The 24447-nt window shown below is 40.3% G+C and overlaps 4 protein-coding genes across 4 annotated transcripts; 3 read left to right on the top strand and 1 right to left on the bottom strand.

Annotated features, from left to right (window-relative positions):
- The first annotated feature begins 3744 nt into the window (after window positions 1–3744).
- LOC116196552 lies at window positions 3745–7015 on the top strand. The gene is made up of 2 exons (XM_031526336.1): window positions 3745–3905; window positions 5327–7015. Exon 2 carries the CDS (start codon window positions 5584–5586, stop codon window positions 6748–6750), a length of 1167 nt encoding a protein of 388 aa, XP_031382196.1. The 5' UTR covers window positions 3745–3905; window positions 5327–5583; the 3' UTR covers window positions 6751–7015.
- Window positions 7016–11000: 3985 nt separating this feature from the next.
- On the top strand, window positions 11001–17723 carry LOC116196287 (non-lysosomal glucosylceramidase). Its single transcript, XM_031525934.1, has 20 exons — window positions 11001–11297; window positions 11879–11957; window positions 12228–12338; window positions 12620–12676; window positions 12820–12890; window positions 13275–13374; window positions 13688–13758; window positions 13917–14017; window positions 14115–14218; window positions 14308–14361; window positions 14488–14543; window positions 14646–14684; window positions 14792–14936; window positions 15057–15238; window positions 15317–15384; window positions 15511–15583; window positions 15677–15738; window positions 15823–16750; window positions 16852–17142; window positions 17234–17723. Exons 2-20 carry the CDS (start codon window positions 11883–11885, stop codon window positions 17505–17507), a joined length of 2862 nt encoding a protein of 953 aa, XP_031381794.1. The 5' UTR covers window positions 11001–11297; window positions 11879–11882; the 3' UTR covers window positions 17508–17723.
- Window positions 17724–18026: 303 nt separating this feature from the next.
- Window positions 18027–19968, top strand: LOC116196420 (mitogen-activated protein kinase kinase kinase 17-like). The gene is made up of 3 exons (XM_031526121.1): window positions 18027–18302; window positions 18434–19721; window positions 19812–19968. Exon 2 carries the CDS (start codon window positions 18644–18646, stop codon window positions 19709–19711), a length of 1068 nt encoding a protein of 355 aa, XP_031381981.1. The 5' UTR covers window positions 18027–18302; window positions 18434–18643; the 3' UTR covers window positions 19712–19721; window positions 19812–19968.
- A 215-nt stretch (window positions 19969–20183) lies between these two features.
- On the bottom strand, window positions 20184–24133 carry LOC116196417. Its single transcript, XM_031526120.1, has 3 exons — window positions 23268–24133; window positions 22051–22161; window positions 20184–21950 (listed from the first exon to the last, which is right to left on the bottom strand). Exons 1-3 carry the CDS (start codon window positions 23776–23778, stop codon window positions 20398–20400), a joined length of 2175 nt encoding a protein of 724 aa, XP_031381980.1. The 5' UTR covers window positions 23779–24133; the 3' UTR covers window positions 20184–20397.
- Window positions 24134–24447: the final 314 nt, after the last annotated feature.

Below are 24447 nucleotides of genomic sequence, written 5' to 3' on the forward strand. Positions count from 1 at the left end.
GCTTTCCCTGCAATGGACCAAGTCCCAAGTATCAATTGCTTTCTTGATTTGGTGGGCAATAGGAAATAGGGACTTTTTCCAGCTGGCTTCTTTTTTTTTTCTCCTTTTTTCTATTACAAAAGAAATTTATTAAACTAATAAAGAGATGAGAAGAAAAGATAAAGAATTGTGGAAAATTTCACTGAATCGAATTTGTAACATTTTGGTTTTAAGATAGGACATTCCCAGCTACTCTTCATTCCTACACGACTCTTCATTTTGATGGGAGTCGGGGAAATAAAGGAAAAGAGAGAATAGGGTAGGAAAATAGAGGAAAAGAGAGAATGGGGTAGGAGAGGGAAAATTATACAATATGTCAATGATATTGGCAGTTATTTTAAGGTACTATTTCGACTCTAAGTAAGTTGGAGATCAATTTCCTACTGTAGATCCACATGTAAAAGGTTGATTGATTCAACATTTAGGATCAGATAAATTTCTGAATGCAATTTTTTTTTTCTAAGATCACATTTATTAGTTCATTAGACCTATGTATCCTACGAATTTTATTATAAAAGTTTATATATGAAAAGAACAATTCATACGGATTTATAGTTTATATTAACATGTAGTGAATTTATTTTCTATAATGTATAAATTCCAATGGGTAAATTCTTACTTGTACTATTATATATAATTTCAAACACTTTCAACTTTTCACTTTCTATCAATTCTATTCCAAAGACAAAAAAAATTTGCAGCACATCCTAAACTCTGTTTTTCCTATCAAATCTATCATGTCGTCACCCTTTCCGTCAAATATAAATTGAGATGCTGACGTGTCTCTATTACAGGGTAACTATGTCAAATCACACCAATAAAATGACGACACGTGTTTTAATGAGCGCACTCGTTATTTAGAAAGACCAATATATTTTTACATTTTAAAATTTGACCCTAAAACTCTCTCTCTCTCTCTCTCTCTCTCTCTTTGTCTTCCTCTTTCATACTCTCTCTCTCTCCACCTCCGTTCAGCTCCCACTCCATCTCCCTCCGCCGTGCCGCCTCCAGCGATCCCATCCCCCGAACACGTCAAGCGATCGAAGCCAACCCGAACAATCGAAGAATATCAGAAACCCAACTGGACCCTCCCTCTCTCCCCAGCTCTGCGTTTCCTTCCGCTCCCTTCCTTTCGCTTCTGCTTGCAAATCAATGGCCGCGATGATCCTTCACGGCTACCCCAATTCCAGCTTCTTCCAAAGTCGTGGCCCCAGCCGCTCTCGTCGGATACACGGGAGACCCGCCAATCGAGGCCACTTTCAGCGCTGCAATTGATCCACCGCTCCTAGGGTTCCGACGGAGAACCTCGTCATGGGATAGGTCAAGATTCTGAAGCGCGGCGAGCCACTGACGATGTTCCTCTGGAACAGAGGATTAGAAGTCCTTGGGGAGAGCCGGGACCTCGATGTAGGTCTAGGATCGACGAGCCGTTTGGGCCCGGATCCGGTGACCGCGCAGAATCAGCTCCGGTTCTCTGACCCTTTGCTAGTTTACGGCAGGACGAGGTCTACGTCAAGTCGCCACCCCCGAGTTCGGTAGCAATGTCATGTTTTCTGCAGAAAGCCGAGGCAGCGAGCAGCGAGTTGCGGCTGTTGCTGAGGGTCAACGTGGCATTAGATGGTTCCAATTGCATGACGAGTTCCGGGGACAGGGTCGCCGGGGGCGGCGCGGCGGAGGGAGATGGAGGGGGTGTTGGACAGAGGTAGAGAGAGAGTGGGGATGAAGGAGGAAGAACAAAAGAGAAATAAAGTTTTGGGGTCAAATTTGAAAGTACAAAAATATGGGCCTTTTTTTTAATAGCAAGTGGACCGTATGAACATGTGTTGTCATTTTTTAATGGTGTGACTTGGCGTCGTTACTCCTTAGCAGAGACACGTCAGCATCTCCGTTAATATTTGACGGGAAGGGTGGCGGCGTGATAGATTTGATAGGGAAAATAGAGTTTAGGATGTGCTGCAAAACTTTTTTTTCTTTGGGATAGAATTGACAAAAAGTGAAAAGTTAAGGGTAGGGTGTCTGAAGTTATTTTCCCTAGTTTATATTAAATATGTAAAAAATTTATCTTTTAGATTGTATAAATTTTAATGCAGTAAATTTGGGCTTGTGATAGAAGTATATATATCGAATACATATCAAAACTTTTTGAATAAGGAATTCATATAATATGTACATCATTTCAATTGTCAATTTAATTTATAAATTTGATACGTATTGATAAAATCGTTAGTTTTAATTTATGAAAGAACAATACTCTTATACCCTATCAAAACTTTTAAATTTCATTATTTATTCGTGCTTTATTATAACTGATATTTTATATATTAAGTTTTTTAAATTTAACACTTTGATAAAATGACCTAATCACGTGGACGAGAGATATACCTAATTAAAGTTTTATAAGATTAACTATAATTATTAAAATGTATCGAATTAATCTTAAATTTGTATAGATGATTATTTATTTTCTTAAAATAATGAACATTTCTTTATTTATTAAAGATATGATAATAAGTGATTGAAATATTTTTTCGTATTTTTTGAATATTTTCTTTATATTCATATATATTGTTATTACTTAGAATATTAATTATTATTATTTAATTTCTATTTGGTATATTAACATGGAATTAGTCATGTTTTTACCATTTCACCCCCACTTATTAGGGTGTTAACAAGTTTCTATATAAATATATATAAGGGAAAAAAAAATTTCTAGTTGAACTTGAAAAAGTGGATGAATATAATTAAAAATGACGAACTGATTTATTATAATTTTAATTTATACATATATTTAGGTGTTATTAAAAAAGAATATTATACTTAAATGAACTAATTGAAATGATGAAATGAGTATTGCTCAAATTTTTTTAAAGAAACATTGTTCCACTGAAGTTGGAGAATAAAGATCTTCTTAATAGAATACTCTTTTCGACTTATAAAAAAGATACTAAAAAACAAAATTGAGAAAATAGTAAGATATTCATTCCATTCCACTTCTTTCGATTTTGATGTACCAAACGTCACCTAATAACTTATTTGGATAGAGGAAAAGGAAGGGAAAGGGAAATTGTATAAAATTTAAGGGGCTGTTTGGATTTAGAGTTAAAGTTATTTTTATTTTTATTTTGATTTTTATTGTGGAAAAAGACAAATGAGATGTGATTATAAATTTAACTTGGGAAACGTGTGTTTTTGTTGTGTAGTGTGTTGAGTTAAAGTTAAAGTTAAAATTTTTGAATTGGGAAATATGTATTTTTGTTGTGTAGTGTGTTGAGTTAAAGTTAAAATTAAAATTAAAATCATTGAACTCGGAATCCAAACGGGGCGTAAAAACTCCCATACAACTTGCCCGATCCTGCTTTTCCTTTCCCTTTCCTCAATCCAATCGGAGGGTAACAGTATATGAGTGGAAAAGAAGCTATTAACGGAAAAAAGAAAATGGGCCGAATTGTCATATCGTCCAAGGCCATATTAGGCCCGTGGGCCACATTGTTTGTACCAAAGCGGCCCAAGTAATAATTATAATCCCCTGAATAAGGGCCGAAAAAGGCACTGACAACGGAAACGCCGCCGCAAGACCGCCACGTAAGCACGAGACAAGGGGGATGAATCCGAAGCGAAGACCCCGCTCCGGACCTGCAGGCTCGGATGAGTATTGCTGGATACAGCCTGTCAGCAACAAAGTCCCACTCATCAACCTCACCACCTGTTCTCTCTCCCCCCCCTCTTCTCTCTCTCTCTCTCCCCCTCTTTCCTCCTCCACTATCTCTCTCCCTCTCTCTCTCTGTGGGCGCTCTTGTCTGCATTCGGGGTTAGGGTTTCCCTTTCCCGCTCCCGGTTCCCGCGGATTCCCCAGCTCCATGCAGGTAGTTCCAGCTTCTCTGCATTGTTAGTGATTCTGCTTTCCCTTTCTTAGTTGTGCTATCCGTCCTAGGGCGTACTGCTTCCTCTCTGTTGCTCCGGCTCGAATCCGTTTTACGAGCTCCTGATATGTTCGTTTTTGTGCGATTGATAACTGCTGGTTCTCTCTTTTCAAGCGGTAAGAGGAAACGAGAACTGTTAGTGGAAAAAAGTCATTAGAATGGGAATAATGGCGATCGTTGTTTCGGTTAGATGTGATTTTGTTGTATTAAGCTCAGCTAGTTAGATGAGGAATTTGAGGCGGAAACGTGGTTTTAGGCTCGAAATATGACTGTTGGAGAAGCAATGCTGGTGATATATGTCATTGTTGAGCACAGCATGTCATTGTTGAGCTCCTGTGCAGTTATTGGTGCGTTGTAATGGATTATTTGGAAGTTTCTAGGGAAGTAGGAGTTGTTTGTTGTTGCCGTTGTGCATGGCTGGTGTCTGATAAGTGATATATTACAGGTTGAAGCTAAGATTTACAGTTTTAGACTTCGACTTTCGGGAAGGTTTTCATAGCCTTATTGCATGTCGAGAGGTCCGTAATAGTCTTGTTTAGTGAAGAGAGGAGTCTGTGTATAGTTGATGGTTCTTAGTTCTTATATTCACTGAGATGTGGATATCTCCGGAAGTGTGTTACCACTTGAATGCCATGGTTTTAGCTTTACTATGCATATACTTGAGTTTCTGACTGTAGGATTTATTCGCAATGGTTTATTTATGGGGATAATTTTGTCTTTCTGCTTTAATGTGGCAATTGCTCACTAATGTCCTGTTTGGTATGCGGGAATGGAATAGAATGGAAAGGAATTTATTCTATATAGGGAAATGCAATGGTATTGAGTGAAAAGATGTGATTTTCTTTAATGACTATTACAAAATGAAGGAATATAATTATAATATTAGACTTAATTATCAAGATATCATGTTGTATACATTCTTAGATATATAAATTAAAAGAATATATATGATAGTTCACAACATATAGCATGAAATGATGGAATGACCATTCCCTTTCTTTTTCGATGGAATGCTCATGCCATCAAATTGAAGGAAAAGATGATAATGAGGGAATGCCCATTCCAACTTCCATAAGAGACGCAAATAAGAAAATGAAGTGAAATGAAGAAATGAGCATTCCATTCCCGCATACCAAACGGGACCTAAGAGGTTTATACATGTTTTTTTGGTGAGGGACTATCTTGAATAATTGCACCTTAGGTATCCATGTTATGGTACTGATTTATGTACCTTATAGATATATTGTGTACTGTTTTTTTTCTTTTTTGTTCACGGTTGGTCATCTTGGTGAATTTGGTGGTGTCTCTGCTGAAAATATTGGTATTTGTGCTAAAGAAGACGCTGCTTTTAACATTGCTTGCAGTTGTGCAACCATCGGGTTCAGAGTTGGAATAGATTATAAGATGAAATTCGCGGGATTGTGACTTGGATTTTGGTGGGGTCGGAAGCAGTTTGAGGTTGTGACATCAGATATGATTAATTAGGCCTCTCTAGCATAATCCAGCATTCCTTGGAAATTGCTCAAGTACTCTTCCATAGGACAAGGAAGAATAGTTGCTACTGAAGATTTTTCTGTATCCATGCTGGCAGAGAGCATGCGTGGAATCTGTGATTCGGGTGATGCCCCTGACAAGAGTTGCTACCGACGTGTTCGGAGTGGTCACCATCTGTCTGGTTGCTCTATTGATACTGGTCGGCCTACTTTGCATTCTTTACTCATTTTACTTCCGTGTTCGTATTCATAGTCGGGGGTACCTCCAGCTTAACTATTTTAGCGGTCCTTGGATCATACGGATCACATTTATCTTGTTCGCCATCTGGTGGGGTTTGGGTGAGATTATTAGGTTAAGCTTGTTGAGACGTGAGGGGAAAGTGTTGGATGCTCTGAATTTCAAATGGCAGGCGACCGTCTGCAAGGGCTACATTGTCTCAAATCTAGGGTTTGCAGAACCATGCTTATTCCTTACTCTGGTCTTCCTCCTTCGGGCGCCCTTGGAGGAGTTGGACTCGGGAATTTTGAGCCGAAAGTGGAATGCCAGAACAGCGTGTTATATAATACTATTCTGCTTCCCAGTATTTGCTCTTCAGCTCTTTATTATTCTAGTTGGACCACAGTTGAGCAAAGTGAAGAGTCCTGGGCAAGACTTGCCGCACTACTTCACGAGTGCTATGAATAGGTCTGACCATATCGCTCTCTGCACCTATCCTTTGATGAGTACCATCCTCCTTGGTCTTTTTGCTGCCATCCTCACTGCTTATTTGTTCTGGTTGGGGAGGCAAATTCTGAAATTGGTTCTCAATAAGGGTTTGCGGAAAAGGGTAAAGACATTGATACTCTCAGCTTCAAGTTTCCTACCCTTAAGGGTTCTCTTGCTCGGTCTGTCTGTGCTGTCTAGGCCAGAGCATGTTCTTTTTGAGGTTCTTGCTTTCTCGGCCTTTCTCGCTCTTCTGAGTTGTGTGGCTATGTGTATATGCATGCTTGTGTACTACCCTGTGGCTGATTCTTTGGCTCTGGGGAATGTTCAAGACTTGGAATCTCGAAGAAGAGCCAGTGGGGATTATAATGAGACCTCATCTCTCTTGTCTAATCGAAGCAATCTCGGGGAGAGCAGCAGGATCAGTTTCGGGAAAAACTCCGATGCATCAGTAAACCAGGGATCAGTATCTTTTCAAGCCTCGGAGAGAGACAGTGCTTCAACGAGGACATTTGTTGAGCTCAGTCTGTTCTCTCGGGATCGAGATCCGTCAACCTCACGCATGGGCAGGCCCATGCAGAGACCAGCATAGGTAGGACCCATAGACTGGGGAAGCTTTGGAGGAACTGGGGAACTCGTGAGAGGATCAATTTTGTTGGCAAGGGAGAACTGATTGTAAAGAGTTTGACAGTAATAAATGATAATAGCTCCCGAAACTTTGGTATGTTTCGACCAGTTCATGTGAAGTTTCTCTCCCTTTTTTTCGGGTAGGAGTTACTTGTTATATAGTTTAGGATCTTTGTTTTTCTTTGACACGTGGATTGAATTGAAATTGAATGGGGGTGTTTTTCTCTTTCTGATGTTACTCATTCACCATCAGCTGAATGTTCACTTGGCATGATGTTCTGCTGTGGTTTTGACTTGTGTTGAAAGATGGAAGTCATCACCAAGCTATTGTTTTATCAGTGGTGAGGTGGCGCACTGGAGAAAAGCAATCCAAGAGCCATCCACATAAGGACTCATTGGGACTCAATGTCGCCTGATGAGGTCAACCTTGTGTGGTTTGACATGCCGTCACTTTTATTCTTTTTTTTTTTGGCTATGGAGTTGTGTCAAGATTTAGCCTGACTAGTCCCTGTTCCATGAATTTCCTGCAAAGCACGGACCGTTACTTGTCTAGTGTGTGCTTGAGTTGGCTTAATGGTGAAGGAAGAATGAAGGCATGATCGATCAGGTCGTCTATGCCAATGGAAAATTTCGAGGATAATTAATTCTTACTCCTCGTCCTCCTGTGGAATCTGTCTCGATCTTGTCTAATCATTATATCAATCTTTTGCACTGAGGTCCCTTACAGCTTAGTCGACTTCGAATCTGCTGGGCCTCCGATTTTTGTTAGCTCGATTGATTGGACCGCAAAAAGAGAAAAAAAAAAAAAAAAAAAAGAAGGAAGGTATTAGTTACATTCGTGTCGATCTCTCATGAGGTCTCTTATAATCGATAAAACAGCCATCAGAATTTTTTGGAAACTTATTTATTTCGTAAAGAAGCCGGTTCTAATAGTAGCAATTTAAAACCATATGTACATAAAGAGAGGTGGTTGCGAAGGTCGGTTTATTATGAGCACCCTTGTGAACTGCTATATTACGCGCATAAAACTAGTGCATGATTGGAAGAGTTGAACCAAGTTTGGGTGGAGTGGTCTCCCCTAAAATATCAGCCTTCTGGTAGCGGTAATTTGATAGTGGGACACTTGCATGATTCGGTTATGTTTTATGAATCTCTTATGCAACGATGGCTTGTCTGACGAATGAATGATCAATATTCCCGTTATAACATGGCATAAAAATAGGTGATGCTGAGTGAGAGGCTCGTAATTTCGGGCATGCTTTTTGGCGGGTTTAATTCCATTAAATTACGCAGGAACGAGGCAATGGCAATAATAATACCTGCGAAAAAGATACCTAATCAGTTTGATGAATGCGTCATGGTATATGCTATGGTTTGTCGTTTGTTCGTAGTTATTTCTACATGGAATTTTTGGATCAGGCATGCGATTTGTCGGCATGCGGATGGGTCAAACGTGGATTGGTATATTGTCGACGGCACAGTACGACCAACCAACCACTCCCGTAGAAACAAAAGATATTTTGATTCATTTTTGGCCCCTAGTCTTTTAGTTATTCACCAAAGTCCCGACTGCTCTGATCTTTCTTTTCACCCATGCCCTTACTTCTACAAGTCTCTTTCAAAAATCGTAGCTTTTAAGGGAATAAGGACTTTGCTTAAGGGGCTTGTCTTCTAAGTTTAGACTTTTCCCTGGTGTAATTAATAAATATCAAATTTGGGGGGTTGATAACGATAATATATTGTACTTCATAAAGAATCGACTATGACATGGAAGAATTGCATGCCATATTTAAAAAAATTTCTATATGCGGGGCAACTTTTCCCAACCTTTCTATAAAAATCATGAGTGCTTCTAACATGGGACACTAAATAAAGTCCTATGATGGAACAATAATTTTATTCATTAAATATTTCAACTTGAAATCTTGGCAAATTACAATTTATATATTTTGACCCTTAAATTGCAATCCTTCAACTATTCATTGATCGGTTTTTACCCACAACAATTTATACTCATCCCTCACTCATACGACACATGGCCTAATCACACCGTCACACGTGTCCACACGCGAGACAAAATATAATTGGGTAATGGGTGAAATCTGATGCTAATTAATCAGAATAATACCGAACTAATGGTCTGATTTTTTGCAAATCTGATTTGGTCTATCTATTTAACCGATATGTTCGTTTTTTATTGGTTCATTCTATCATTTTTGACCACTTTCTTCGTTTTTTATCGGTTCATTCTATCGCTTTCAATTCCGATTACCACGTTCGATCGTCATTTAGCAATTGATACGGAGGTTTCGACCTTTTCAATCATCAAATTGTTTCCACAAACAAGTGGTTTTAGCATTTCTTTATACCTAGTTGAAAATTTTGTTCACCGGAATTGAAATTTCAACTCCCTCATCAATTTCGCGATGCTTTCATTATGAAAAGAGTCCTTTGCCAGACGTCCCGCCGTCCCAATGAGAAACTAGTTTCGATTACGATGACCAATTCCTGTCGACATGTTGTGCTTCATTTCATCAAACCACACCATGGCTCAAGGCTTCCCGTAGTATTCTTAGAGAGTTTGTTGGAGGCCGACCATGTTGATCTTTCTCTTTTTTTTCCCGGCCCTCAGATCAATTTTTCATTTTGGCAACGATGATTTCCTTATTTTATTCTATGATACTGAGGGATATTTTGCCATTTTGTTCCCGGTAAGTTCATATTTTTCATAGATATTTCGTTCGTTAATTGAATTAATTTTTTTTTTCTAAAATTGTTTTGTATTATTCGTTCAAGCTAACTGTCTTATCTGCTAGAGCTCATTTGTGCTATAAAATAGTATTGAAAATATAAATTTCTTTAGAAGAAAAAACAAAAGTTTTATTGAAGACGACCATGATAAAAAACTAATGAGTTTATATATTTATATATTGGCCTAAACAAATTCTACAATCCGCTTAAGCAAATCTAACTAAATGGATAACAGTAAGTAATTGATAAAGACTTCGAGCAATAATGATTTTGGTCGATTGAGTGACTTGTCAAGGCCGACTATCATATTCTATTCGTACTTATAGTCTCAGTTGTTGACGAATGCAACAATGATAACGACCATTGATATAAACAAATATTTTGAACGAAACTAACTTTTATTTTGTTTCTTTGTATTCGCTCAAGTTAATTGTCAAGTTTTGTCAGAGCTTATTTGTGCTATAAATAGTCATAGGAATATAAGGGTGCGTTTGGATTCAGAGTTAAAGTAACTTTAATTTTAATTTTGATTTTGATTTTGATTGTCAAAAATGACAAATGAGATGTGATTATAAATTTGACTTGGGAAACATGTATTTTTATTGTGTAGTGTGTCGAGTTAAAGTTAAAATTAAAATTTTTGACTTGAAAAATGTGTGTTTTTGTTGTGTAGTATGTTGAGTTAAAGTTAAAGTTAAAACTTGGTGTTTAGGAATCCAAACAGGCTATAAATTTCTTTCGGAGGAAAACAAAAGCATCATTGAAGAAAATTCTAATGAAAAATTAATAAGTTCATATATTTATATATTGGCATTGGCCAATTCTGTAATCCACTTAAGCAAATCTAACTAAAAGGATAAAAACGAGTTATTATACGATTAGAGGTAAATAGCGATTAGAAGAATCATGTTTTTCATATTTTTTACCCATTTTTCTTAATTTAATTTACTTTTTTAATTCCATATTTTTAGGGATAGTGATCCCCATAAAAAATAACATTCCATATTTTTAGGAAGTTAAATAAGGGGTTTTTTTTTTTAGATTTTTTTCGAACAACTAAAAAGAAAAGGCAACCATTCATTTACCGAAAGCTGCCATCGACGACGGCGTTCATCATCTTTAAAATATGTCGAGCCTTATTAAAACAATCTCGCTTTCTTACCACAATCTCACTGTAATTTCATAAATTTACGTTTCCACATGGTGTGTTTGAAATTTAGAATAGCTCGGAAACTGTAGACTGCACTCGAATAAAAAATTACTCTCTAGGTGTAAATATGTAAGATCACTGTGAAATATTTTAACAGTTATAACAATTATGATGGAATGAATGTTAACCACTCGAAATAGCGATGCATGGTGCCCGCATGATATCTTCTAAGTAGCCTGGGGGCTGGTTCGCAAATATAGAATGTATATACCAAGGACCATAAAAGTAATAAAATCAGTCGAAAGCAACATTAGACATGTCAACAATGATGTAATGTCAAAGCTCCCTCCCGTTGATTAATCGAACCACCTAAACGTCGATCGACCGGAGAAGAGGAGACGACATCATCGCTCTCTTTCAATTCTCAGCTCGTCGGCGACTCCATTCCCTCTCCCTCTCTCCGCGGAATCCATTTCTCCGGTGTCTGCTGCTTCCGGCGGGAGAGATTCCGTCAGCTGATCAGTTGCGCATTTGCTGCTTCTCTTCTTGTGCTCAATCCGGCTTCTCGGGCTGGTCCGATCGTAGATTATCTGCTTCGGTTCCACGTCTACGTAAGTTCGCCATGCTTCCTACTGTCGGTTACTGTGGAAATCTCTCTCCCATGCAGTACATGCTGGAAATTGATCCATTTATTGTTTTTTGGTTTTGTTAATGTTTGATTCATCTGTGTTTTGCAACTGATTTAAGGTTCTCTTTAGCAGCAGCTGCTGGGTTCATGTGAATTGCTTAGCTGCCGTTTGATTGCAGGAGATATTTTGAGTTCCACACTCACTGTATAATTATTATTGTCGAGCAACTTGCAACTGGCTTGGACAGAGCTCATATGGCGACATAGAAGTCGTAGTTTTTCCGAGATTTACTGATTGTTTACACTGCTACTTATTATGCCGTGCAACGTTTGACGACCTTTAATTTCTGATCTTGAGGAGAAAGTTTCGAGGTTATTTTAATCACATTTAGGATTCAAATGGTCGTCTAAAGTTTGAGTTTAGCATCTGGTCATTATGAGGAATAGGTGAAGATTCACATATAATAAAAATTAAAGCGCTTTCTTGGTTTGAATGTTTGTTGCCCTGCAAATTAATTTTCAAGTGAATATTTTCTCGATGTGCCTTTCACCCTTTTATTTCAGGGAGATGTTTGAGGAGAAGATATTTGGGAATGGTGCAGACCAAGGCGAAAGAGAATGTGATAATTGCCATGATGATGAGGTAGGCATTGCTAACCTCAATTTCTTCTTTGATTGGAGGATGTGTATCCTCGTTCTGTTTGTTTTGGTAATTTATGCCGTGTATATGTGCTTTTCGTCTAGCTTCCTTATGTATCCTCGTATGGTTTGACTCAATCAGTTGTTAACTGTGCACATCTCTTAGTTTCCTGAGATATTGGCTAACCTATTGCCTCTTCTGCGTTTTGAATATATTGGTATATGATGATCTATAGAATGACTGTCTTATAACTATTCATATTTTCATCTCTAGATTAAGGTTGACCCCGGGAAGCCAGCTGCACTGACCTGGCAAAGAAAGATAAACAGTGAATGCAATCCCCCCTTGGTATTCAATCTGAGTTTCCAAGAAAAAATGCATATGGTAAGTGCTGAGACTCGGATAGATTTCTTGGAGTAGAAAAACAGCCTCGGGAAGATTTTAATGCATGTGTATTTCATATTGATATATGAGTTCATGAAAGAGTACTTAAAATAATTCCGTTTATCAAGGGATGATCTAGAATGCTGAGTGCCCTCTATTCTTACGGTGATCGATAATAGAAAGTGCTACGATATCAGGGCCTTCACATTTTTTTCAACTTTTATTCTGAAGCTACGTTACTCCGTAATAGTGGTTAAGCATATATTACTTGTCTTTGGTAGGCTCCGATAGGTTTGCGCCTATGGCGTCATGTCCGAGCAGAAGCTGCCAAGGGGAAGGTAATATCATCAACCTTTTAAACTATTATCACGGAAAAAGGTTGAATACTGAAAAGGATGAAATAGGAATAGGAAATAGAGAAAAATCCCAGTTTGTAGAATTTTATTTGACATTTTCTTGCACTTACATTTTCAATATGCAGGGGGTTATCATCAACCCTTTTGTTAAGCGTGCCGTGACTTCATCTCATGCTATTCCTCTTGGTGGGATTGGGTTAGTTAATTCTCCTTTCACCAGAATATTGTGTAGAATAAATTTAACTGATCAAACCACATAACTGAGCATGAAAATCCTGAGCCTATTATAATATGGAGAATCAAGAAGGCTCTACCTGTAGACATAAAGAAATGCAAATATCAATGACACGTGGATTGAGTTGCTTTAGCTAAAACAACTCATGTCATGTGTTCTCCTTTACAATCGGAGCATATTGTACAAAGATATTCTTAAGAATTCAATTATTTTGGATGAAATGAGAACATAAGTTCCATCTTATAGTAATTCCACCTGTTGGATATTTTCTGCCATATTCATGTATTCAAATGAGCATTTAGCCGAGCGTTGCTCATGATGCTTAGTAGCCTTCAAAACTTTCAGTTCTGGAAGCATCGGAAGAAGTTACCGTGGTGAATTTCTGCGGTGGCAGATATTCCCAAGGATATGTGAAGACAAACCTGTTTTAGCAAATCAATTTTCTGTAAGTTCTGTTTCTAGTTCTGTTATAGAATTTGCTTTGTAATATTTATGCAGCAATGTACGCATATGTGTCCATAATTTGTTCAGCACTTTTGCAAGCACAACATTGTAGCTTATGAGTAATATAAGTAGAACTAGAGTTTATGAGGCCCGTTCTTGAACTCATAATAACTGCACTTACTTTCGGGAAATTCATTTGATCCGAGGGAATTAGCATTTGCTTTCTGCTGTGGAATATTATATTCTTCTTGTCCGTTGAAATTTGCAGACAGTATATTCTTATATGATGCCATAGTGCTGCTACATCTGTGCAGGTTTTTGTTTCACGCCCCAGTGGTGAGAAATATTCCACTGTCCTCTGTCCAGGGTCTCCAGAAGCACTGAAGTAAGCAACCTGTCGTGGAAAACACTCTTCATGATTCTACAAGAAAAAATTACTTAATATTTTATGAGTTAATGAAGAACTGGGGAAATCTATGTTAGATGCTAGTATGTATAAAAGTAAAACAGTAACTAAAGGGGGGAAAATCTGTGCATAAACAGAGAAAGTCCAGTTTCAGGGATTGGATCATGGGACTGGAACCTCAGTGGGCAAAATTCCACATACCATGCTTTGTATCCGAGAGCTTGGACTGTTTATGAGGGTAATGTTTATTTCGAATAGCCCATCTCTGACCCTGTAAGAGCCCCATAATATGTCATATCGCTAAAAAGCGAGTTGCCTTTTATCTTCCAATGCAGGAGAACCAGACCCAGCCCTCAGGATTGTTTGCCGTCAGATTTCCCCATTTATTCCTCATAATTACAAGGAAAGCAGTTTCCCTGTCTCAGTTTTTACTTTCACGGTAGGATCTACCTCTCTTAAGCTCTTCATCTGCCTGTTAACTGATAGAGTTATCCCTTCAATTAACTGTTCTGCTGCAATTTAATTCAGCTACATAACTCCGGGAAGACTGCTGCAGATGTTAGCTTACTTTTCACATGGACAGTAAGTTATTAACCATATATTGCTGTCAATATTTCACTCAAATAGTATAGTCATTACAAAAAGTTGCCTTTAAAGAGGTCTTAGGAAATGAAACTCATCAAAAGTTGTTTTTTGGGGTCATTTCAGAATTCTGTTGGAGGGACATCTGAATTTTCTGGTCACCACTTCAACTCTAAGATTCGGTAAGAAAGATACATTTCTGAGTTGTTTTTTTTTTTTCAATAGTCATCGAATTGAACAAGTGCATCTTTCAAACTAACCTGTGAAAATCCTCTCTCTGTCAGGATGAATGATGGGGTTCATGCTGTACTCTTGCATCACAAGTAAATTCTGCTTCTTGATTTCCCTCTTCCTTGGTTTGTTTGTTCCGTCATCTTTTTTTCACATATACTTTATGTACGATCTAACTGTCTAACTATAACCCATTCAGGACTACCGATGGACACCCGCCAGTAACTTATGCAATTGCAGCTCAGGAGACTGATGCAGTCCATGTCTCAGAGTGTCCATGGTTCGTGATAACTGGAGATTCTCAGGGTATCACAGCCAAGGATATGTGGAATGAAATAAAAGAGGTAGCTGGAGAATATTTAATTGCCTCTTGAACAATAGTGCTTGGTTTGGATGAAATCTCCATATCCTCAGTTTGCTGTTTTCATACTTATAGAAGGTAATCTTTCATTTGTGTTTACCAGCATGGGTCCTTTGACCATCTCAATTCTCCGAATATATCAGTTCCTTCGGAACGAGGATCATCCATTGGGGCAGCCATTGCAGCTTCTGTCAATGTCCCACCAGATTCGGTACGAACAGTAAATTTTTCCTTGGCATGGGATTGCCCTGAAGTGAACTTTGTGCATGGGAAGACATACCACAGGTGAAAAGCCAAATAGCCGTCTCATGTTATAAAATTTCATGAATTCTTATTTTTTGCTGAGTAAGGTTTCTCTGACAGGCGGTATACTAAATTCTATGGTACTCGTGGCGATGCTGCAGCAAATATTGCACATGATGCCATTCTTGGTAAGTTATCGTTCTTTTTAGCGGAAAAGGAATCAGTTCTGTCCCCTCAGAAATAGTTCATCTCAATCTTTATTCCTTTCCCTCGGCATTCTAAATAAATTTTTCTGTCTGTTTTCTTGGAAACAGACCATGGACGGTGGGAATCCCAAATAGAAGCGTGGCAGAGGCCTATTCTTGAAGACAAGAGACTTCCTGAATGGTGAGATTAATTGTCATGTTTCTTGCATCTCTAGGGATAAAGTGGCTTGTCACTCCGCTCAACATATCTAACCTGTTTTCATTTTCTCTTCAGGTACCCCATCACGCTATTTAATGAGCTTTATTACCTTAATTCTGGGGGAACAGTTTGGACCGGTAAGTACGGTGTGCTTGGAATGAAATGCTTGAAATCCGTTTTTCTCCCCATGTTATTTCACTTTCACGATTCTTTTATTGCAGATGGGTCTCCTCCTCTATGTAGTCTTGTTAGCATTGAAGAAAGGAAGTTCTCTCTTGAGAGGATGAAATCAGCAGTCACGAGCTCTTTAGATGTCATTAGTGAAAATAGTGTCGCTATTGACATTCTTGACAGAATGACCTCGGTTCTTGAGGAAATACATGTACCGAATGCTTCAAATTCTGCTCTTGGTACGAATCTGCTTCAGGAAGGAGAAGAAAACATCGGCCAATTTCTTTATCTAGAGGGAATTGAATATCACATGTGGAACACCTACGATGTCCATTTCTACTCATCATTTGCCCTTGTCATGCTCTTCCCGAAACTCCAGCTCAGCATCCAGCGGGATTTCGCTGCAGCAGTGATGATGCACGATCCATCAAAGATGCAGCTCCTGAGTGATGGTTCTTGGGTCCCGAGGAAAGTTCTCGGAGCTGTCCCTCATGATATTGGAATTACAGACCCGTGGTTCGAAGTAAATGCCTATAACTTGTACAACACAGATAGGTGGAAGGACTTGAACCCCAAATTTGTCCTCCAAGTCTACAGGGATGTCGTAGCCACTGGTGATGAAAAGTTTGCAAAAGCTGTGTGGCCTTCTGTTTATGTTGCAATGGCTTACATGGATCAGTTTGATAGAGATGGGGATGGAATGATTGAGAATGATGGCTTTCCCGACCAAACATATGATACCTGGTCTGTGACTGGTGTGAGTGCATACAGCGGTGGGTTGTGGACTGCTGCCCTTCAGGCTGCCTCGGCCTTGGCACGGAGAGTTGGGGACAAGGGCTCTGCGGATTACTTCTGGTTCAAGTTTCAGAAGGCAAAAGCTGTTTATGAGAAGTTATGGAACGGCTCCTACTTCAATTATGACAACAGCGGCAGTAAAACAAGTTCTTCCATACAGGCTGATCAATTGGCCGGTCAATGGTATGACTTCCCTTTACCCATAATATATTAAGATGTCTTCTTTAGTACTAAAAGTCGAGCGCTTTCAAATCTTTAAAAATTACAAACGTGTGAATTTGTAGGTATGCTCGAGCCTGTGGGCTTCAGACTATTGTTGATGAAGACAAAGCAAGATGTGCACTGGAGAAAGTTTACAACTTCAACGTCTTAAAGGTGAAGGATGGAAGAAGAGGGGCTGTGAACGGAATGCTACCCGATGGGAGAGTTGACATGTCCTCGATGCAGTCGAGAGAAATCTGGTCTGGGGTTACATATGCAGTCGCTGCATCAATGATTCAGGAAAACATGGTCGATACGGGCTTCCACACCGCAAAAGGAGTACATGAAGCTGCTTGGTCTGAAGGAGGACTTGGGTACGTTGGTATTCGATTACACGATTTACATCCTCTCCTGAATTTCCCTCTTATTCAACTCACTTATGCAATTTCATGTATTGCTTTTCAGTTACTCTTTCCAAACCCCGGAGGGCTGGAACAATGACGACGAATACAGGTCACTGGCCTACATGCGTCCCTTGGCGATATGGGCAATGCAGTGGGCACTGACAAGACCGAAAACTCCTGAGGAGCCTGAACCCGGTGTAAGTGAAGAGAACCTGCTGCGGCACCATGCCGGGTTCTCGAAAGTGGCCCGCCTCCTGAAGCTGCCCAGAGAGGAAGCTGCTAAGGGCCTCCTGCAGACCATGTTTGATTACACTTGCAAGAGGATGTGGAGCTGAGTGAAACGGCAGAGAAGAACACACCTGTGCGATATCGGGAGTATTTATCATCATTATCTATCATTATTACGCGATTTTGTTTAGTGTTTGTGTAAATTTGGAACAATATGCGGGCTTGATGTCAGAACTTAAGATGGACATTAGATGAGATTGTAGCCATGTTTACCGTCATGTCTTCCTATGTATATTCTTTAACCATATGCTGTTTCTCCCAAATTCCAATTACCTGTTTTTTTACCCTAAAAAATATGTACACGAAAAGTATAACCGCATCGAACTTGTCAGGGCATTATTAAAATGTCGTCGTGGAACTGACATATCAGATTCATGCTATTCTCGATTTGTCATTGAATTATCATGAAGTAAAACTCGGTAAATTCTGAAAGATTCAGTGAAAAAATAGGTAAATGTGGCACATTTTGATTTGGGAATCCCCCCAATATTATCTAATCAGAGCCAAAATTCCACCTTTTTTTTTTTGGGGATTTTCATTTTCGTTATCCGTTTTCCTCATTCTGGATAAGAGAGGTTTCCACAATATTAGGATCGCCGACCGTTACATCCAAACACCCCTCCCTATTCCCGCTCTGTCTGAGCATATAAATATGTCGGACCCCCCAATTTCCAAAACCGGTGAATGAAGTGCGCGCGCCACAGAGAGAGAGAGAGAGAGAGATCCGACGATCATATCACTGGTGAAGTCTCTGCGCAAGGGCGGTTTTCCGATTCCGTTGGGGAACCGCTCTTCGGGTTCGCTGCCATTTCATCTTCTTCCTCACTCCGACAATCAATAAGGTTTGGTCTCTGAGTCGTTTATGGATATTGATTCGTTTCTGCATCTGCATCTGCGATGCTTGATTCCTGAAATTGTTGTTTCATAAAGCAAAGATTATTGCTCTGAGCGGTTCCGTCTGATTTTCGGGCAGGCGTGGTTTGATCTCGTTTTGTCGTTGAAGTTGGAGCCTCGGAGGTGGAAGTCTTGTCCCCCACATGTCTTTATGATTGGCCGCACATTGTATGCATTTTGGGGGATCCGAAATTTGGTATGCTGAGTTGGGCTGCATTGCGCAATTCTTGGCCGATTCTCCGTTTCGTGCTGTTGGGCCTGCTGGTGTAGAAGAACGCAAGTAGAAGCGATGGCTCGGATCAGCCAGTTGTCATCTCTTCGTCCCCGCGACTGGGTTAAGGGAAAGGCTATCGGGTCGGGGTCTTTTGGCACTGTCCACTTGGCCATGACCAAGGCCACGGGGGGGCTTTTTGTGGTGAAAGCTGCACAGACCGAGGAAGCACTTGTCTCCCTGAAGAATGAGGCTGACATTCTCGAGAGCCTGAATTCGCGACATGTTGTTCGGTGTCTGGGGAGAGATGTGGTAAGGGACAGTAATAGCAAGGAGAGAACTGTGATTTTCATGGAGTATGTGGCTGGGGGTAGCCTCTGGGAAGTTGTGGAGAAGTTTGGGGGGTCTCTGGACGAAGAGGTTGTCCGGGTGTACACTAGGGAGATTCTCCATGGGCTTGATTATCTCCACAGGAATGGGATCGTGCACTGTGATCTCAAGTGCAAAAATGTGCTGTTGGACTCTGATGGAAATGTTAAATTGTGTGATTTGGGATGTGCGAAAAGGTTGGAGGGGCCAATAATCAGCCACGTTTTGACTCATTCTTCGAGATCCGTTGGCGGGACTCCTTTGTGGATGGCTCCGGAAGTATTGAGAAATGAAGGGCTGGAGGCTAAGTCAGATATATGGTCATTGGGATGCACATTGATTGAGATGGCCACTGGCAGACCACCATGGGCCAGTGATATTTCGACTCCAGAGGCTGCCCTGATGAAGATTGCAAACAGCAATGAGATGCCACAGTTTCCAAAACAATTCTCTGAAGAGGGTCTCGATTTCTTAAGGAAATGCTTCCAACGGGACCCCAAAAGGAGGTGGACAGCTACGGAACTGCTTGATCATCCGTTTATTTCCCTAAACTCGATGAGGAAGGAAGTTGCAGATTCACCAGCAAGTGTCCTGATGTTTGGTTTCCATGATGAGGACTCCAACTCTGATTCGGATGAAGTGGGATTCAGCTATGCTAATGAGCTCTTCAAAAAGAATCAATTCTATGGAAAGTGCCACTTGGAAGAACGGACGGTGAATAATCAGCCCGAAAATAGTGAGTTCCGATCATCGGGGAATTGGATCACGGTTAGATGAGACTGAAAAGGTAAATATTGCACCGTTTCCCAAATTCAGGTGTAGATATATTCAAGAGAGCTTCAGATGTGCAGTATATGACAGAGTTTTTACAATGCAGGTGTACATATAGGCAGAGAGAGCTTCCATTGTGCGGTTTACAGCATAGAGGAACAGAGAATTAGGTTGTCGATTTGAACTTAATTGTTATATGTATGAAATGTCAATATTTTATGTTATCAAATTACTCTTTGCTGAATAATCATACTTTTCTGCTACTTGCTTCCTGTATTGTGGATTTCATCGATATAAAAACAGAAATGGGTTAATTTTTAAATTAAAAAAAAAAGAAGGTTATGGATGCGTCTTGTCATTAATTTGGCACTTTTCCCTTTCTCATGTTAATTTCACCAATAAATTCAGTTTTTCTCATATGGTTTTATGTGCAGTTTCCCTTTGGCCATTGGCCAACGGAAATAGTAGTCAGAAGACAGAATAAGAAGTTCAATATTGTCCACATTTGAATTTTCACAATATAAATTTCAAACCTATTAATAACTATGTAGAACTGCTACTGACTTGGTTTCACATTCCTCGTTCACTAGTTTCTACCAAAGATGAAAAGTTGGAAATATAGAATTTTCCACATCTCCATGTTTGTCTGCGTTTCAGTTACATGCTTTCCTCTAAAAGTGCTTAGAAACATTTCAAACTTCGTCCCCGATCCAACTTCCTTTCATTTTTGGTCCTATAGGTCCTTCTTCCTTGAGTACCTCGTCTGGAAGGCTCTGAACAACACTTCTAAATGCAGTTTTAAGCTTCCCAGGCAACACTTTCACGGCCTTCTGCATTTCCTCTGCAATGTCATAGTCCACTTTAGGGCCCCATTCCCTGCAGTAATTAAGCCATGCTGGTTCAATAATGGCCGACCCCAAATGCTCAGCTTTAACCACTGAGAAATTTGCCCCAGTGTCCATGAACATCTTGCTCTTTGCAAAGTCGTTCCTCACTCCAATCCCTTCACCACCTTGAAGAAACATTCCTGGTTTAAAATACAGGGCATGCCCATGTAGAGAAGAATAAGCCACGAACTTGTTGGTGCTGCTGTTCTGATACTCGAGCTCTGCAGCACTGACCCAAATGCCAGCACTGTGTTCTGCCAAGTATACACTCCATAGCCGGCCATCGAAGTTGCTGATTCTCAGCGTGAGATGCTCCCAGTCACCTACATGCTCACCTAGCCTCCCCAGTGAAATATCGAAGAACTTTACTTTTGCTCTTGCAGGTCCATTGAATGGGTAGAAAATCCACATAGCAATGTCAGTAAATGTCGCTCCAAGCATCGGTTTCACGTGCAAGTATGCCTGTGAGCTTTGGAGTTCTCCCTTTTTAACTCTATCTTTGGCCGCTCCTTCCAAGGGAAGGTCCAACCAGTAGGTGCCGTCACTTGAACCACCTTGGGGTAGGTTTGAGCCGGTCATTTCAATTGGAACTGGTTTTGTTTCTTCTTCCTTTTTGTATAGCAAAGCGCCGTTGGTGAAAAACCAGCCCACCGAAGATGGGAGAAATGCTTCATCGGAATGAAAGTACACCAATGGAGAGTATTCTCGAACAAGAGCTTCAATTTGGTTTTGGTTTGGCATAGAAGACGAATCGAACTTCGTGTTCCTCAAACAAGCCAGAACAGAGGAATTGGGTGCACTAGCCTGGGCAAAAAATGCTCCCACACCAACCCCACGAGCTTCAATACCTCTTATGCTTGGCCTCGAGGTGAAAACATTGATGGCATTCCCATTTCCCCAAATCCACGTGTCGGTTTCACAGTGGTCAGTTAAGTCGGACCGGATGCATCTGACTTTGTCAGTAGATGGCTTCTCCGATGAGGTCGTAACCACGTGACCTACTGCTGTATAACCATCGGGTGGAACCGGTAACCAAATGTAGCCGCTGCCCTCTTGGTTTATCTTCAAGGACTCGCTGCTCCAAACCAGTGTGTAATTAATCGGCTTCTTCAAAGTTCCATTTGTTAGGCTATTTGTCCCATCTTTCCCGATGAGTATTCCGCCAAACAGAGGTTTATTGTTCGGTTGGGCATAAGAGCCCAGCATGAAGTATCCTTCTGGTAAGAGAGAAGGTTCGAAAAATGTAGCCCCGAGGTTATCAGGTCCTCCTTCATGGGTCGCCCAAACTTTTGTGAAAGTTGTTGTCTGTTGCACTAGCAATCCACCGAGATCGATCGTTCCACTTGCAAATCCTTTTCCTATAACATAAGGAGTCAAATGGGACATAAAATTAATGGGAGATCAAAACAATCAAAATTTGACCCTGAGAACTGTAAGGTAATAGCAATGCAGAAATACCGGCTGGCCAGCTCGGCAATGGTGCAGGGAGCTTGAAGACAGTGCTGATAGGCAAAGCCTCAACCTTCTTTGATCTAGCAGAAGCACAGAAGGTAAGGCAATTCCCTGATGCTGAGGATTGAAAAAGAAACATCGCCATCAATAGCGGGCTTAGGACATGAAAACCGACAGTAAAACGAACACTGAAGTAATATTTTCTCTCCATCTCTCGTCTCTTTAAGTTGATTGACTGAACTGTTAGAAGAAGCTGGAAAAATCTACTGATCCATACACTAGTGCTCCTGCTATCTATTGAGTCAAAAGAACTTACTGTAAATTTTTTGTGCCTTTTCCGAATAATACTAGATAAAAAATATCAACAGCCATATTTGGTTATATACACAAATAAGCAAGCTGGATAACTGCAGAGCTATTCATTGCCGGTAAGTTAACCAATTCTGGGATCTCAGGGTACGTTTAGATTCAGAGTTAAAGTAATTTTGATTTTGATTTTGATTTTGATTTTGATTGTGGAAAATGACAAATGAGATGTGATTATAAATTTGACTTGGAAAACGTGTGTTTTTGTTGTGTAGTGTGTTGAGTTAAAGTTAAAAGTTAAAATTTTTTACTTGAAAAATGTGTATTTTTATTGTATAGTGTATTGAGTTAAAGTTAAAGTTAAAATTTTTTATTCTTGAATCCAAACAAGGCCAATAATTCGGCTTCCGTCTCGTGTTATATATGAACTCGTATCAATGGAAATATAGCGAGAATTATCATTATAGCCGTACCCTCCTCCTCCTCCTTTAGGTTACGTACTTAATGCCTTGACTTTTGGTGGCATGAAATATTTCTTGCCTCGTGTTGATTTCTCTATAGCCTTTGAACATCGGTGGTTTTGACTAGGAAACCAACTACTGCACCAGTCTGAAAGGAAATCTCGATTTCAACCAAAATCTACACCATCGGTCTGGATGGTGATATCTTTTGTCGTTAAGAGAAAAGAAGTCTTACTTATATCATTACTTAACTGCCGATCCCGAATACGACTTAAAGAGTTTTTGTTTAGTTCCTTCCTAAAGATATGGATTACATAGCAATGATATTTTCAATTTCTTCATGATATGCTACGAAAGAGTTGAGATTAGTGTAAATTCCGTAACATAACACTCCAAGTAAACTGACAAATGGGAGATGGATCCCGGAATTATGAGCCAGCAATTACAGTAACTTACCATTGTCCTGTTGCCTTATCAGATCGCTTACGTGCAGAACCGCGACGCGGTCCTTTGGATGAGAAAAGACGGGCTTTAACAGCTCGGCACCGAGCCCCGGTCCTTCACCTGCAGCACTGAAGCCAACCCCGCCACCCCTCAAAGCCTTAACGCGGACGAGATCATCTTGGGAGAACGTGGGCAATGAGGCGGTTCCGTTGGTCAGCTGCAGGAGGTGCCTTGCTCTGTAGTAGCCTCGAACCAGGTGCAGCCTCAGGAGCCTCTCGACCTCCTCCGTCGGACCCCCGGAAATCTTGGACATGGCCCTGTTGTCCACTGCAAGAACCGTGATCTTCTTCCCCCCATTGACGGAATCTGCTAAACCGGTCTCTCTGAGATGGATGCTGAAGGAGCGGAAATCCGGGTATTTCTCGAGGATCTCGGAAATGTTGAGGGCGGCTGCAGAGAACGAGGGGAGGAAGAAACAGAGCAAGAGCAGATACGAGGAAACAGAGGACATGTTGAGAGACATCCTCGTCACATATTAGCCGAATCCCAGAAGCAAGAGAAAGAAAGGGAGAGGCTTGAATATCAATGGCCAATAAGACGAAATGAGTGGACTCAGAGCAAATGGCACCACCAAAACTGAGGAAAGAGATATCTATGGATGGAGCTGAAAGAGAAGGCTGTCTCTTTTGGATTGCAGAGGTGAGGGTGGCGAGAACTTTACTCTTATCTCTGCTGCTCCCCAACACCATGAAAGATCGTGCATTCCAAAGGGGTTATTCTCGACATTCACTTTGATATCCAAAAATCTACTGGCACTGACTAATTCAGATTCAGCCGGTGGACCCAAATGGTCATTTCTCATTTGTCTATCTGACTTTTTCTCTCTCTTTCACGGGCTGCTTGGATTTATATATGCACAGAGAACGAGTTAGGTATTTTATCACAGGAGACAGAGAAGCAACCACGGCTCATCATATGTGGGTCGGGTTCATCTCAACTTAATAATTAGCAGCTCCCGCCACGCTTCATTAACGATGTGCGGCTGGCTGATTAACATTCTTTAACATGTCCGAGCACCTATGTGATTCTCGATACATATGATGATATGAACAACGTCGATACGTTTAAACTGCCGCCTTCCGGCTTTAACGGTTAGGTGAAGATCCAAGGCAAGTTTTTCAACCGGAAACAG

The sequence above is a fragment of the Punica granatum genome, chromosome 2, assembly GCF_007655135.1.
Source record: "Punica granatum isolate Tunisia-2019 chromosome 2, ASM765513v2, whole genome shotgun sequence".
NCBI classification, from domain to species: domain Eukaryota; kingdom Viridiplantae; phylum Streptophyta; class Magnoliopsida; order Myrtales; family Lythraceae; genus Punica; species Punica granatum.